The following is a 15,519-nucleotide window of genomic DNA, read 5'->3' as shown; positions in this document are numbered from 1 at the left end:
CTGAAACCTTTAAACATCCTCAGGCTGTGAAAAGCATTATCAAGCTCCTCTTTCCTTTGTGTGAGGAATTCTGTGGTTCAGTGGAAGATGGAGCATGTGTTTAGAGTCATAGAGATGTACACCATGGAAACAGACCCTTTGGTCCAACCCGTCCATGCCAACCAGATGTCCCAACCCAATCTTGTCCCACCTGCCAGCACCTGGCGCAGATCGCTCCAAACCCTTCCTATTCATATACTTATCCAAATGCCTTTTAAATGTTGCAATTGTACCAGCCTCCACCACTTCCTCTGGCAGCTCATTCCATACACGTACCACCCTCTGTGTGAAAAAGTTGCCCCTTAGGTCTCTCATATCTTTCCCCTCTCGCCCTAAACCTATGCCCTCTAGTTCTGGGCTCCCCGACCTCAGGGAAAAGACTTTGTCTATTTATCCTATCCACGCCCCTCATAATTTTGTAAACCTCTATAAGGTCACCCCTCAGCCTCCAACGCTCCAGGGAAAACCGCCCCAGCCTGTTCAGCCTCTCCCTATAGCTCAAATCCTCCAACCCTGGCAATGCCTTTGTAAATCTTTTCTGATTCCTTTTAAGTTTCACAACATCTTTCCGATAAGAAGGAGACCAGAACTGCATGCAGTATTCCAACAGTGGCCTAACCAATGTCCCGTACAGCCGAAACATGACCTCCCAACTTCTGTACTCAATACTCTGACCAATAAAGGAAAGCATACCAAACTCCTCCTTCACTATCCTATCTACCTGCGGCTACTTAATGCTATGATTTTTCCTGATATTTCTGAAAACCATATTGTTTGATTCTATGTTAATGTTGAAATCTCATTACCTATTTGTTTTTGGATTTGCTTATCAAGCTGATTTCTTTGCAAATTTTTAAAGAAAATAGAATATTTGTGTTATCTGTCGACATCAGAAAATGAATACTTCTCAGGAGAGTGATGTTATATGCACCTTTGTTATAAAGAAATCATCAAAATCAGTCACCTGACAACTACCTGTTCTAAAATGTCACTTTTGGCTACATGTTGAAATGAATTTATTCTGCATTGATTTGTTTGGTTGTTTCACAGTCAGGTCTTTTTTGACCTTTTAACACTGCAGTGGTCTCTCTTCCAATTCCTGTACTGTTTCATCTGGAGAACTGAGCTTGCCTGTTACCCCTCAGTGACATCATCTAAAAGCAGTTTCCAGAAATAAACTGACACTGCTTAACTCTGTGACCACTAATTATGATTACCCTATTCCTGCTGTTTGTTCAAAATCCAGTACTGCATGAACAAAGCTTTCCTCCACCTAATCACTGGAAGGACTTGAAGTCATTGTCTTTGATAATTGCCACGAGCTTCATTCACTCCCACTGACTCCATTCCTCTCCCTGGCAATAAGGGTTGAATCAGGTATTTGCAACCTTAATGTCATTACTAACCTGATTGGAGTTTATGGCCACGTGCCTAGCTTAGATCATTTGTTATGTCAGCTATCTCATTTTATATCAAAGGTTATCTTAACTTGAGGCTTCAAGTAATCCAATGCGCTGTCTCCAAAGTTCTGCCCCCTTCAGCCAAAGTATTGCTTCCTGTTTCCTAACTCGCAGCAAGTCCTGCTTGTCCATAACCCTATGCTTACTAACCTGCATCAACGCCTTATTAAACAGTCGAAAAGGATGGCACTGGAAAAGCACAGCAGGTCAGGCAGCATCTGAAGAGCAGTAGAGTTCACGTTTCAGGCATAAGTCCTTCATCCCATTATCATCATGTCTCTCCATGCCCTTGTCCCTCTCAATCTTTGTAATCTCCTCCAGCCCTAGAACCCTCTAAAGTATATATACCTGTCCTCCTGTACAGTTTGACTTTAATTGCTTCATACTTCGCCATTGCATAATCTGCAATCTGCTGCCAAGATCCTAAGTTGTACAGTTTTCTCCCTACACTTCTGCACTTCTCTTCCTCTTCCTTCCTCCAAGATGCTCCGGAAAATCATACTCTGAACAAGCTTTTTGTTTTTGTCCAATATCTCCTTACGTAATTTGGTTTCCAATCTTGTTTGATAATGTATCTGTAGTATACACTGAAAGATTTATTAAATTTTGGTGCTTTATGGAGAGAGATTTATATTAGTCTTACATTTTGTCAGTACTTTACTGACACTTAAGATGAAATTACCCACCTTGCGAGAATTTCTACCTGACGAAAAGTAGACCCCACTGTAATTCACTATCCAACCCCTTTATGATATTTGGGAAATCGTCTCAATCAGGCATCAAGCAGTATATCTGTAACTTTACTATTTGAAGGCATAGGTGCTCAACAGAGCTTAGTGTGTGGTTAATGTCTGATTTTGAATTTTAGTATCTTGCAGAGCTAGAATGGTTAGATTAATCCACAGGTCTTCTCAACTTGCATGTCAAAGACTGGCTGTCTAAGACCGAGAATTCAGCCTCAAACAAATAGTCTGCGGTCAATCAGTCTAGGGCCCAGCAGTAGAAATCATTGTTCATTTAGAAATTGAAATGTGGGCGCACTCATTAGGCAATAGTTTAAATTTTTGTATGTTGTCTGGAATTTTTCCTTCAGATTGCAAATGCAATGGTGAATACTTGGACAGGTCCTCCAGCCATGAAATCACTCTTTACACGAATGTTCTGCTGCAAGAGTTGTTCAAACATTGTTAAGACCAATAATTTCATGAATTTTCAAAGTTATTTTCTACAGAAGGTAACCTTTTTTAATAATATTCTCACTGTTGTAGAAGAAATTAATTACTTGTGTTAATGAAATGTTAGTGGAGATATTTTTCATTACATAAAACACCACCATTAACTTTCTTTGGTGAAATTATTCTTTCTGTCTGCCAATTCTGTCTTGGATTTGCAGTTTTTAATACCTTTTACAATGATGCTTATTTCATTTTGAATATGACACTGATCCAGAAACTGAACTCAACCAGCTAAATAGATATTGTGGCTTCAAAAGCCAGGATTTCTGAAGCAAGTATCACACCTTTTGTTTTCCTAATGCCTGAACACCATCTACAAAGCACGAGTCAGCAGTGTGATGGAAAACTGTCCACTTGCTTGGATGAGTGCAGCTGCAACGCCACTTAGAGCATGACACCATCCAGGAGAAAGCTGCCTGCTTGATGGGCATCTCACCTCACCTTCAACATTCACTTCCTTCACTGTTGATGCACAGTGGCAGCAGGGTGTACCATCTATAAATATTGCACCAAGTCCCCTCTTAAAACCTTCTAAACCTATGACTACTGTGTAGAAGAACAAGGGAAGCAGATGCATGGAAACACCACTGCTGTAGGTTCTCCAAGCCACACACCATCTGATGTTTCTTCACTATCATTGGGCCAAAATCCTGGAGCTACTTTCCTAATAGCACTGTGGTATTACCTACTCTCCAAAGACCACATTGGTTCAAGAAGGCAGCTCACTGCAATTAAAGATGGACAAGAAATACTGGCCTAGCCAGTGTTGCCTGAACAAACAATAGAAAGAACTTTGCATTGCTTGGAAACTGCAATTATGATGAAATGTGGGGAGCCTTAAGCACTGATTTTAAGGAAGTTTTGAAACATTTTACTCCTTTGTCTGTTGTGTATCATTCTGACTGACAGTTGTCTAACCTGTCAAATCTGGTCAAAGTTAGCTCTAGAAGAAGGAATAGCATAATTATTTTCATAAAATAATAGAAAATTTGCAACACAGAAAAGGGCACTTGATCCATCATGTTTGCATCAGATGAAAAACAAGCCCTTGAGTCTAATCCCAGCTTCCAGCCTTTCTCCGGAGCCTGCAGGTGCAAATGATTTAAAGGTTTCTATCTCTATTGCCCTCCCACCTTCTGGATGAAAACTTTTTTTCTTCTTCTCTTCTCTAAGCTTTCTATCAATCACTTTTTAAACCTAAGCTCACTGGCCACTGCTAAGGAAGTAGAACCTTCTCATTAACCTTATCTAGGTCCTTTGTAATATTGTGATTTTAATTAAATCCCTTCTCTGCCTACTTCTGTTCCAAGCAAAACAATCCAGAGTATCTAATCTTTTCACCAGAGTTTCACTTTCCCGTCCCCTGGCAACATTTTCATTAATCTATACTTCTTTCTGTAATTCTTTCTGTATTGAGGTGGCTAGAACTCCACACAGTACTCTAATTGTAATCTCTCTAGTGATTTATACAGTTCTAACATAACCTCCCTGCTCTTACAGTCTAACTTTGACTAATTCCCTGTACCTTTCTTACCACCTCATTGACCTGTCCTGCTCTTTTTCAGGCATCTGCAGTCATTCACTTTGTTTCCTCTGCACCACTCAGCATTCTATCATTAGTTGTACATTTCTTTTACCTTTCTTAACCACCTCAAATGGATTTCCCCCTCACTTTTCTGGGTTGATTTCCACTTATCCCTTAGCTGCCCATCTGATCTGTCCATTGATATTTTTCTGTAGTTTGTAGTCTCCCTCAATAACCAGCATGCAGCCAATTTTTCTATCACCTGAAAGCTTCTTAATTATGCATCCTGCTTATACTTACAAATCGTTTTCATATACTACATAATGCAGGTGACAGTGCAGAGCTCTGTAGAATCGAACTGGCAACAAGTCTCAAAAGCACTCATCAAACATTACTGTTTTCTGAAATGAACAAACTTTGTATCCCGCTTTCTATAGAATCCTGGATCCTCTGTTTAAAAACCAGTCTGTATAGAACTTTCTTCAGATGCCTTGCTAACACCCATGCAAACCACATCAACTACATTACCCTCATCAATCATCCTTGTTGCATCCTCAAAAATATTTAAGCAAGTTAATCAGACCGGATCCTTCCCTAACAAATCCATGCTGACTACTTTTTGTTTCATCTCTAGTTTTTGACAGTTATCCTGTCTTTCAGAATTTCTTCCAATAATTTGCCCATGGTGAAGTTAGTTTAAGTGGCCTGTAACTGTTTAATCTATTTCTCGCTCCCTTTTTAAACAAAGGGGCAACGTTGGCAAGCCATCAGTTGCCAGTACTTACACCTATGTTTAGTGAGGTTTGGGAACTGGTGGTCAGACCTTCCAGCATATACCCTCAGCTTCTTTAGCAGCTTTTGGTCTGTTTGGTTCTGCTTTGTGATTTATCCATTTTTTAAGGATGCTTATCAGTAATATTTCGTCCCTCCTTATATGTATCTCATCCATTACTCCTCACTCCTCTTTAACTGCAATATCTACACATCCATCCTTGTAAAATCATGCAAAGTTTTCATTAAGAGCTATATCAATATCATTGGTCTCTACACATTGGTTACCTTTGTAGTCTGTAATTGGCATTGCTGTCTTTAGTTATTCTCATTATTAATGTAGTGATAAAACTTTTTAGGTTCACTTTGATTTTGTTGTCTCATGTTTTTGCTTTCTCTTTGCTTTCCTAATTTCCTCTCTAATTTCGATCTCCACTGTTTACACTCCTTTTCTAGTGTTGATTTCTTGATGGACTTGACCTTGGAAGCTCCTTGACATCCAAGGGGCTCTAGATTTTATTGTTACACCATTTTCCTTTGTGGAAACCTGTTTACTCTGAAGCTGCCCTCTGAATGCCTCCCACTGCTCTGTCAGTGATTTGTGTTAAAGTCAGTGTTCATGGTCCAATTTTGCTAAATCAGTCTTTAGTTTAGTTTAATTGGCCTTGCCCCAGTTTAGCACTCTGAATACTCCTTTTTTTTTCTATAATTATGTTATGATCAGTACCACCAAAATGCCTTTCCTTCTACTTGTCCAGCTTAATTTCCAAAGACTAAGCTTAGAGTTGCGCTCTGATTTGTTGAACATGCTACTTTCTAGCCAAATAGGTTTTCTTTAATGCATCTCATGAATTCTGCTCTGGTTATGCTCAAACTATTTCAGTAAATTGAAGGAGCTGCAGCATATTTCCAAGTCTGGGTGGTAAAAGTCTTGGAGGAGAAATTGCAGAGGCTTGAAAATCCCTTTTTTTTTGTTCCTTAGCTTAATCCATATCCTAATCAAATCAGCTTAGCGTTGAATTGATTAACTTTATACTATAATCATCCCACCTCAAAGTTGTGATTGTTTCCTTGAAATTGCTATTCACTTAACTTTAAGACCCCTCACCAAATAATATGAAAATTGAATAGGCAGGCCTTTTGAGCTTCCTTAATTCATGTTTTAGTAATAGCATGATATAATAGTAGCATTTTGTATCTATGCCTTCAGCTATCTGTGTGTTTACTCTTTTTCTTGAAGTAGATACACTTCAGCACTGCCAAATTTTATTTATCTCAATTAAATTTACTCTTAATACGTATCTCCCTGTTAAACTAGAAAAAATGTGACTTATCATATCCTCAGCTCCACAATCATTTAATTATTTTGGAAGTGTAGTCTTCCTTTTTGAGGCTATTAGGCAACCAAGTTGCACAATCAAACTTCTTTCAAATTTGAACTAGATAACTTGTTTCAATATTGTGGAAAGAATTAATGGTCAAAATACAGAGCAACCTGACTACTCTTTAAATAGTGTCTTGAGATTTTCACCCCATTTAAATAGGAATATAGTGTCTTGGTCTATCACACCATCCATAAATCAACTTCACTGACATCACCATTGTTCCAGAGGGCCATAAACTGCTCTTTCATGAGAGAGAGACAGACAGAAAGCTGGTGGCAAGTTTAACCTTTTAGAGAAGGGGTTGAAGCACTAAGATCTCAGATGGTGATTTTTCAGTGAACTTTAAGACTAGATCTTTGGAAATGAAGAATTGCAATCTCTTAACGAATGAGACAACATCTCAATGAATTTTGGTGACCCACATGTTTGCTAGTGCCCAAATGAGATCTAACAAATCTGTGGTATCTGTCCTTACTGTATTTACTGTTCCCTCAGGTATTTGATCATTGTTAATCATATTTACCTTGTATTAATTCTGGATGTTAGAGAGCAACTTGTGTGTCTGTTATAGATTATTTTACTGCTCCAAATTTGGAAAGTAGTTTAATTTGTTGGTTCAAACCCATGGAATCTTGAGACTTCTTTTAAATATCTGGAATGCAAAACTTTGACTTTAAACAAAAAGGAAATTCACTGGTACCTATCCAGACTATAATGTTAAATTAAGCAGCCTTGTAACAAATGTTAGATTAATTTTTTTAAGCACACTAGTTGTTTTCTATATTTAAAAAAAATAAAATTGCTGTGAATTATTCATTACTGGAGCATGAAAGTCTTTCCAGAAACTCTTTGTTTGTCACATTTTTTAGAAACATAAGGAAGTTGACCAATGAATATTACCGTTTCACAGACCATGCCTGTTGCTATGGCTTTGCTGCGGGATATCCATAACCAGTGTCCCAAGGAAGTATTAGCCTTTATTTTGGACCTCATTAAATACAACGACAACAGAAAGAATAAGGTAATACATCTTTTGACATTCCATTTTGTATTCATTCATGGGAAATAGATATCCCTGGCAAGGCTGGTGCAGCTTTAATTATTTTTTCAAAGGTGGTGGTCTCCTTGAACCTCTGCAGTCCTCGTAGTTCAAACATACACAAACTACTGTTATATGGAGATTTTCAGAATTTTGATTGAATGACAATGAAGGAATGGTTATATATCTCCAAGCTGAGATGGTGTGGAACTTAGGAAACTTTTGAGTTGTGGTTTTCAAATATGCTCACTACTGTTGTTCATTTAGGTGGCAAAAGTGATGAGCCTGAAAGGAATTGTTGACAAACCCTTCCCAAATAGCTGTCATGCATCTTGTAGATGATAAGTAATGAAGCCATTGATGGAAATGTGACCAAGTTAGCAGATGAGATGCCAATCAAATGGATTTCTTTATCCAGGACAGTGTCAGACTACTTGTGTTGATGTAACTGCACTTCTCCAGACGAGTGGAAACTATTCCATTACATTGCCTGACCTGTACCTTGCTTTTAGGAACTCGATTAAGTTTTTTGCAGGGTACCAGCTTCTGGCCTACTTTTGAAGCCACAGTATTTGTGATTGGTTCAGTTTCTGATCAAATTAATGTTGACCATGGGGTTAAACGTAGAATTTCATGTTAGTGATTTTTATTGTCAAGGAAGTGGTTAGATTGTCACTTGTCAATGGTTATTACCTGATATTTGTGTGGTGCAAATCTTACTCGCCACTTAGCAGCCAGTGAGAATATTGTCCACACCTTGGCAAGGACTGCTCCATTATTATGGAGTGCTAATAAACAATATTGCAATAATCAACTGACATAATACTTCTGAGCTTTTGGTGGAAGGAAGGTCATTAATGAGAAAGCTCAAGATGGTTGCATCTAGGGTGTAGTCCCGAGGAAAGGTTCAGAGGAACAACAAGAGCAATGTACTGGAGCAGAAATGATTTGTCTCCCACAACAGTTTTACTTTGTGCTCTGTACGAGTTCAGTGAGTATACTGTTTCCCTCTGATTCTTATTGACTTTAGTTTTGATGTGGTACTTTGATCTCGGTCAAATGCTTTGATGCCTATTCATGTCAACTACAGAATTGTCATCTTTTGACTTGTAAAAGTATTTTTAAGTCACTGAGCTGAGTGGTTCTGGCTGAAACTAAACTAGGTATCAATACTCAGGTTATTAAGTATCAGAACATAGCTCTATCAGTGATACCTTGCATAACTTTGGTAATGAGAGTTGAATGATAATTGACTGGAGAAAGATAGTCTTATGTTTTGTGAGCAAGACATACCTGGCAAGTTTCCAAATTTAGTTAGATGTTAACATTGCACCTGTACTGGAATAGCTTGATTGGAGACTTGTCGAGCTTTATTGTGCAAGTCCTCAATATGACATCTGGGACATTGTTGGTTTCCTTACCGAATGCAGTACTGTCAGCCAGTTTGTGACAGCACATGGAATGAATTGAAATGGTCAAGATTAGCAACTGTGATACAAAGGATTTTCATACATGGCCAAGACAGGCTTATCAATTAACATTTCTGCCTAGGGCAGTTGCAAATGCTTTATCTATGTCTTTGTACTCTCAATCCTAAAATTGAAAGATTTAGAAAGAAATGGTAGCATAATGGTTATGATAATTCAGAGACTCAATTTCAAATCCCATCATGGCAGGTCAGGAATTTGAATGCAATTATTTAAATCTGGAATTTAAAAGAAAAAGCACTAGCAGTGGTCAACTGCTAAATATTGCCAAAAATCCACTTCGTTATATCATTTAGTGAAGGAAATCTGGCACTGTTATCCGATCTCGACTCCAGACTGTTAATAATATGGCTGACTACTAACCATCCTCTGAAACTCTAAAGACTAAAACCAGTAATAAGTAAAAGGTCTGCATTAATGGTGAATGGGTGTGTTTCATTGTCCATCACTGAACTCGGTGTATCTAGGTCTTGATCAATGCCGAAGTATATTCCTAATGGACTGACTTGTTTTAGTCCAGAGGATGGTTAGAAGTCAGCCATATTACGGAGTCTGGAGTTACACATAAATTGAGATTGGATAATGATGCCAGATTACCTTCAGTAAATGATGTAACAAAGGAGATGTTTGGTAATATCTGGCAGTTGACCACGGTTAGTGTTATAAGTTGTAAAAATTCCAGATTTATTTCAATAATTGCATTTAAATTCCTTATCTGCCATGGTGGGATTTGAAATCTAGTCCCTGAATTAACATAACTATTATGCTCCATTTCTTTCTAAATCTTCTAGTCTTTGGATTTGAAGATTTTGATTTTTTTTAAAAAACTGTTATGTCAACAATGCCAGCTAATGTTTCCAAGAAATGTACAGAAAGTTAACTGTTTTTGATTGTAAGATTGTCTTTCCATCTGGTTTATTTTAATTATTCTATTTAAAATTGCTTCAAGTTTTCAGACAACTATTATCGTGCTGAACTTATAGATGCACTTGCCAACTCAGTGACACCTGCAATTAGCATCAACAATGAGGTTCGAACTTTGGACAATCTCAATCTTGATGTTCGTCTAATTCTGGAAGAGATCACCCGATTTCTAAATATGGAGAAGCTGCTTCCAAGTTACAGAAATACAATAACTGTCAGGTACTCCTTGATAAATATTTACAAATCCAAATTAACAGCATGTCAAGTTAGTGGAAGTCCTGTTCTTAACCATTAGTTTCAGCAGTAATGATTTGGTGAAAATCTAGTTACCTGTACAACTGAAGGTGGTAGGAATTATTGTTTTCATCCCGTCTGTGTTTTTAAAAAAGAAGCACCTGAAAAATTAATGGACAGATTTCAATGAAATCTGGTAGACGGTATGGGCTAAGGAAGAACTGGAGGGATATGGCCAACAAAACAAAAGCATACAGGATCAATCACAATGCTGGAAATTAATTTTGGAATTGATGAGTGCTGTAAGTTACTGAAGCTGTACTTTAAAAATTTTTTAAAGGATGCACCTTGTCTTTTTGTTACGTGAAATTTGAGAATTTTTTAGATATACGAATTGAGCTACACTGGTTACCTATTTACTAACACACTGAATTTGTTAGACCTCTCTAACCTATTATTATAATAATCTATGCAATCATCTACAAGCTTTTAATCTTCTACCCCCACAACTTCAGTTCTGGCCTTGTTCGTTCTTCTACCTTCTCACATGTTAGCTTCAGAAAATGGAAACTTAATTGTGTCATGATTGGGAACTGAATAAACTTAACTGCCTCTAGATATTCACTAATAGAATTCAATCCATTGTTGAACCACAAAGAACATAGACGCTTCAATATTTTTAAACAGTGCACTTGCTTTGTTTACTTTGCAGTTGCCTGAAAGCTATTCGGGTGCTACAGAAGAATGGACATATTCCCAGTGATCCATCACTTTTCAAATCATACGCAGAATATGGACACTTCGTTGATGTTCGCATTGCAGCTTTGGAAGCAGTTGTGGATTATACACAAGGTTTGGTCTTGATGTGTGACTACATTTGAATTTTAATATGGCGCCTTTTCTCGTGTATCCTATGTTATGGAAAGTTAGGGAGGAAATTGCAGAGCCTCTTGCAGAAGTATTTGTATCATCTATAATTATGGGTGAGACGCTGGATGTTTGGACAGTGACTCATGTTGTGCCTTTGTTTAAGAAGGGATGTGAGGAGAAGCCTGGGGACTTCAGACCTGTGAGTCTGACTTTGATGGTGGATAGGTTGTTAGTGATTCCAAAAGAGGGGATTTGTATGCATTTGGAGAACCAAAGAATGATTAGGGATAGTCAGTTTGGTTTTGTGTGAGGGAAGTAGTGTCGTACAAACTTGATTGAGTTTTCTGAGGATGTAACCAAGAAGATTGATGAGGGCAGAGCGGTAGGCATTGTTTACTTAAACTAGTAAAACCTTCAACAATGTTCTGTGTGGTAGAGTAATTAGTAAATTTGGATCACATGAGATTCAGGGTGATCTTGCCAATTGAATATAAAATTGGCTCAATGGCAAGAAGCAGTAATAGAGGATAGCTTTTTTTGGACTAGAGGCCTGTGACCCGTGGTGTTCCACAGGGATTGGTGCTAGCTGCATTTTTGTTTGTAATTTATATAAATGATTTCGATGCGAATGTATCTCTATGACTCTAGAAGGCATGGTTAATAGGTTTGCGAATGATACCAATATTGGTGTAGTAGACAGTGAAGAAAGTCACTTCACATTACAAAGAGACCTTGATTACTTGGGTCAATGGGCTGAAGAGTGGCAAATGGAGTTTAATTTGAATAAATGTGAAGTATTGCACTTTGGTAAAACAAGCAAGGGTAGGACTTGCACAATGCAAAGTAGGGCCTTGGGTAGTATTGTGGAACAGAGACACCTCTGGGTTCACTTATGTAATTTTTTGAAGTTTGTGTCACATATAGATAGGGTGCTAAGATGGCATTTAGCAGACTTGCATTCATTGCTCAGACTTCTTGAGTTTCGGAGTTGGGATAGTTATGTTGTAGTTGTACAAAGCGTTGGTGAGACATCATCTGGAGTACTGTGTTTAGTTCCAGTCGCCCTCTTTTAGGAAGGATATTATTAAGTTGGAGAGGGTTCAGAAGAGGTTTACCAGCTTGTTGCCAGGAATGGAAGGTTTGAATTATAAGGAGATGCTGCATAGGCTGGGACTCATTTCACTGGAGCACAGGAGATCGAGGGATGACCTTCTAGAAGTTCATAAAATCAAGAGGGATATGGATAAGGTGAATGGCAGGTGTCTTTTCACTAAAGTGGGTGGGATTTCAAAACTAGGAGCATATTTTAAAGGTGAGAGGAGAATTTTTTTTTTTACATAAGGGTTCATGTATGGAATGAACTTTCAGAGAAAGTGGTGGATATGGATATAGTTACAACGTTTAAAAGACAATTAGATAAGTATGTGAGCAAGAAATGTTCACAGTCAGGTGAGACTATTTTAGTCTGGGATTATGGGCGGCATGGATTGGTTGGACCAAAGGATCTGGTTCCATGCAGTATAACTGTATGACTCAATAATACAAAATATTATCAACATTTAGCAATGGAAGCTTTGTAGTATTTTGTTTTCAATTATCCAACATGATTTTATCAGTTAATTGCAAGATAGAAACTTTCACTTGTAATTGTGCCTTGCATATATCTCTTTTTGTAAATGTACATATTAATATAAGTTTTTGTAGGACCATACTTCTTTTCCACTGAAATATCTCACTTAAATCTTATTAAATGCCACCTTATGTCACCTTATTAAATGCCTTTAGGAAATCCAAGTTCAGTATATATATCCCCCACCCCTTTTTTGTTTGTTTTATCCGTAGCATTGTTTAAAAAAAAAACTCTCTGATGCTTTTTAGGAGAACAGCTGGATCTGGATTTCAGTTCTCACCCTGACCTTTCAACTGGTGTTTTAATGAAAGGCAGAAGCTGGGTAACTTCTTCCTTTCAGCAGGCTGTGGCTGACTGAAATCCAAGCCATCTCCAAACAAAACCCAATTCCTCACATCCATAACTCCAACTAGGTAGTAAGTGAGTCCAATCTTCAGCCATGTGACTTTCAAGAAATGTCTCTTAAGTTTGCCATTGTACTTTCAATTGTCTGTTTTCAAAAGAAGGTCCAGCATCCAGGTGCACTATTGTTCAAAATCCTTCAACATGAATCCTCAAAAGAATCTTCTATTATAATACTCCACTCTTTCACTCTCAAACTCAAGGCCATTTAAAACTGACCCCTAATTTTAATTTGCTTCATGTATTACCTTGTGCTCTTTGACTTTGGCACCAATTGAGAAACTCTTAAATTTTAAAATTCTAATTCCATTTTCAGATTCTTCCATGATCCTGTTACCTCTCTAACTACTTAAAGCCTTACAACCTTTTGAGATATCAGTGCTCTTCCATCTTATGCACCCCAATGTTAGTTATCTCAGCATTGCTGCTGACGATCTAAATTCAGAAATTCAGCCTGAACCATCTGTCCCTTTTCTTTGACATTGCTCTCATCGTACGTGTTGGATAATGCTTCGAGATATCTACCCTCATTTTCCCATATGGTGCACTGTCAAAATTTGTTGTTTTAACATTTTTTCTGAACTACTTTTTAATAGTAGTTAAGTATGCTCTGTATTGTGCATATGTTTGGGCTTTGTCGAAGAAAGCATGTGTTGGCATTGTAGGGGATGCAGAGGATGTTTACCAGAATGATTTTAGGATCGAAGGGCTTGTCATAAGCAATTGAGAACTCCTGGGGGTCTGCACTCAGTGGAGTTTAGAAGGATGAGGGAGATCTCATTGAAACTTCATAGAATGCTGAAAGGTCTGGATAAAGTGGAAGTGGATAGAAATTGTGTTTACTCTGGATCATGTTGACATAAGGAGGGAAGATGTGTTGGGTAGGCTAAAGGATATTAAGGTGGTCAAATCCCCAGGACCGAATGAGATCTATACCATGTTGCTGAGGAAGGCGAGAGAGGAAATGGCTGGGGTCCTGCCAGATATCTTTGTAGCCTCCTTAAACACTGGTGAAGTGCCAGAGGACTGGAGGGTTGCTCATCTTGTCCCCTATACAAGAAGGGTAGTAGGGATATTCCAGGCAACTACAGACGTCAGTGGTGGCAAAGTTGCTGGAGAAGGTACTGAGGGATAAAATCTGTTTATATTTATATTTATTTATATTTACAAAAGAATGGGCTTATCAGTGATAGGCAGCATGGTTTTGTGCAGGGGAGATTGTGTCTTACCAACTTAATAGAGTTCTTTGTGGAAGTAACCAAGTTGATAGATGAAGGAAGGGCTGTAAATGGCATATCTGTGGACTTTAGTAAGGCACTTGACAAGGTTCCCTGTGGTAAACAAATGGAGAAAGTGAAGTCACATGGTGTGCAGGATGTTCTGGCAAGGTGGATAAAGGAAAGGTTGAGCAGCAGGAGACAGTAGTAGTTGAAGGGAGTTTCTCGAAATGGAGAAAGGTGACCAGTGATATTCCACAGGGATCAGTGCTGGGGCCACTGTTGTTTGCGGTATACATAAATAATCTGGAAGAGGGCATTGTTGATCTGATCATTAAGTTTTCAGATGCCATGAAGATTGGTGCAGTAGCAGAAAGCATAGGGGGCTGTCAAAGAATACAAGAGAATATAGGTAGACTGGAGAGTTGGGTGAAGAAGTGGCAAATAGAGTTCAAACCAGGCAAATGTGAGGTGATGTATTTCGGTAACTCTAAATCTTGAGTGAACAATACTGTAAATGGAAAAGCTTTGGGAGAAGTTGATGAGCAGAGAGATCTGGGAGTTCAGGTCCATTGTACCCTGTAGGTGGCTGTACAGGTGGATAGAGAGATCAAGAAGGCACGTGGTATACTTACCTTCATTGGATGGGGTATTGAGTATAAGAGCTGGCATGTCATGTTAAAATTGTACAAGACTTTGGTTCGGCCGCATGTAGAATACTGTGTACAGTTCTGGTCGCCACATTACCAAAAGGATGTGGACACTTTGGAAAGGGTGCAGAGAATGTTTACGATGTTGTGCCTGGTATGGAAGGTGCTAGCTGTGAAGAGAGGTTGGGTGGATTAGGTTTGTTTTCATTTGAAAAAAGGAGATTAAGGGGGGGGGGACCTGATCTTCGGTCTACAAAATCATGAAGGGTATAGACAGGGTAGATGGAGATAGGCTTTTTCCCATGTAAGGGATTCTGTAAGGAGGTCACGCATTCAAAGTGAGAGGTGAAAGGTTTAAGAGAGATGCACACAGAAAGTACTTCACACACAGGCTGGTAGCTGCCTGGAACACGTTGCCAGCAAAGGTAGTAGAGGCAGGTACGGTAGCTTCACTTAAGGTGTGTCTGGATGGATGCATGAGTAGGTGGGGAGCAGAGGGATACAGATGCTTAGGAATTGGGTGATTAGTTTAGACAGTGGATTTGGATCGGCTCAGGCTTGGAGGACCTAAGGACCTGTTCCTGGGCTGTAAATTTTCTTTGTTCCTTGGATGTGGATCAGATGTTTCCAGTAGTAGAAGTAAGGACCAGA

General features: G+C 38.6%; 1 protein-coding gene across 6 annotated transcripts in view; it reads left to right on the top strand.

Moving 5' to 3' along the window:
• Positions 1–15,519, top strand: part of taf2 (TAF2 RNA polymerase II, TATA box binding protein (TBP)-associated factor) — a 105,294-nt gene that overhangs the window by 48,171 nt on the left and 41,604 nt on the right. For all 6 annotated transcript variants that reach the window (XR_015756919.1, XM_087986052.1, XM_087986054.1 and 3 more), the window contains exons 17-20: positions 2,593–2,733; positions 7,326–7,436; positions 9,891–10,084; positions 10,812–10,951. Coding sequence is in view for 5 of the 6 variants with exons in the window: in XM_087986052.1 (XP_087842178.1) it covers positions 2,593–2,733; positions 7,326–7,436; positions 9,891–10,084; positions 10,812–10,951 (586 nt within the window). In the remaining variant the exon portion in view is untranslated. The remainder of the gene's footprint in view (positions 1–2,592; positions 2,734–7,325; positions 7,437–9,890; positions 10,085–10,811; positions 10,952–15,519) is intronic.

Source organism: Chiloscyllium plagiosum, unplaced genomic scaffold, assembly GCF_037043375.1.
Source record: "Chiloscyllium plagiosum isolate Xiang-an unplaced genomic scaffold, Cpla_swu_hap1 HiC_scaffold_4, whole genome shotgun sequence".
In the NCBI taxonomy this organism is placed as follows: Eukaryota; Metazoa; Chordata; class Chondrichthyes; order Orectolobiformes; family Hemiscylliidae; genus Chiloscyllium; species Chiloscyllium plagiosum.
Note: the sequence above shows the minus strand (reverse complement) of the source record. Positions and strands in the feature narration are given on the sequence as shown.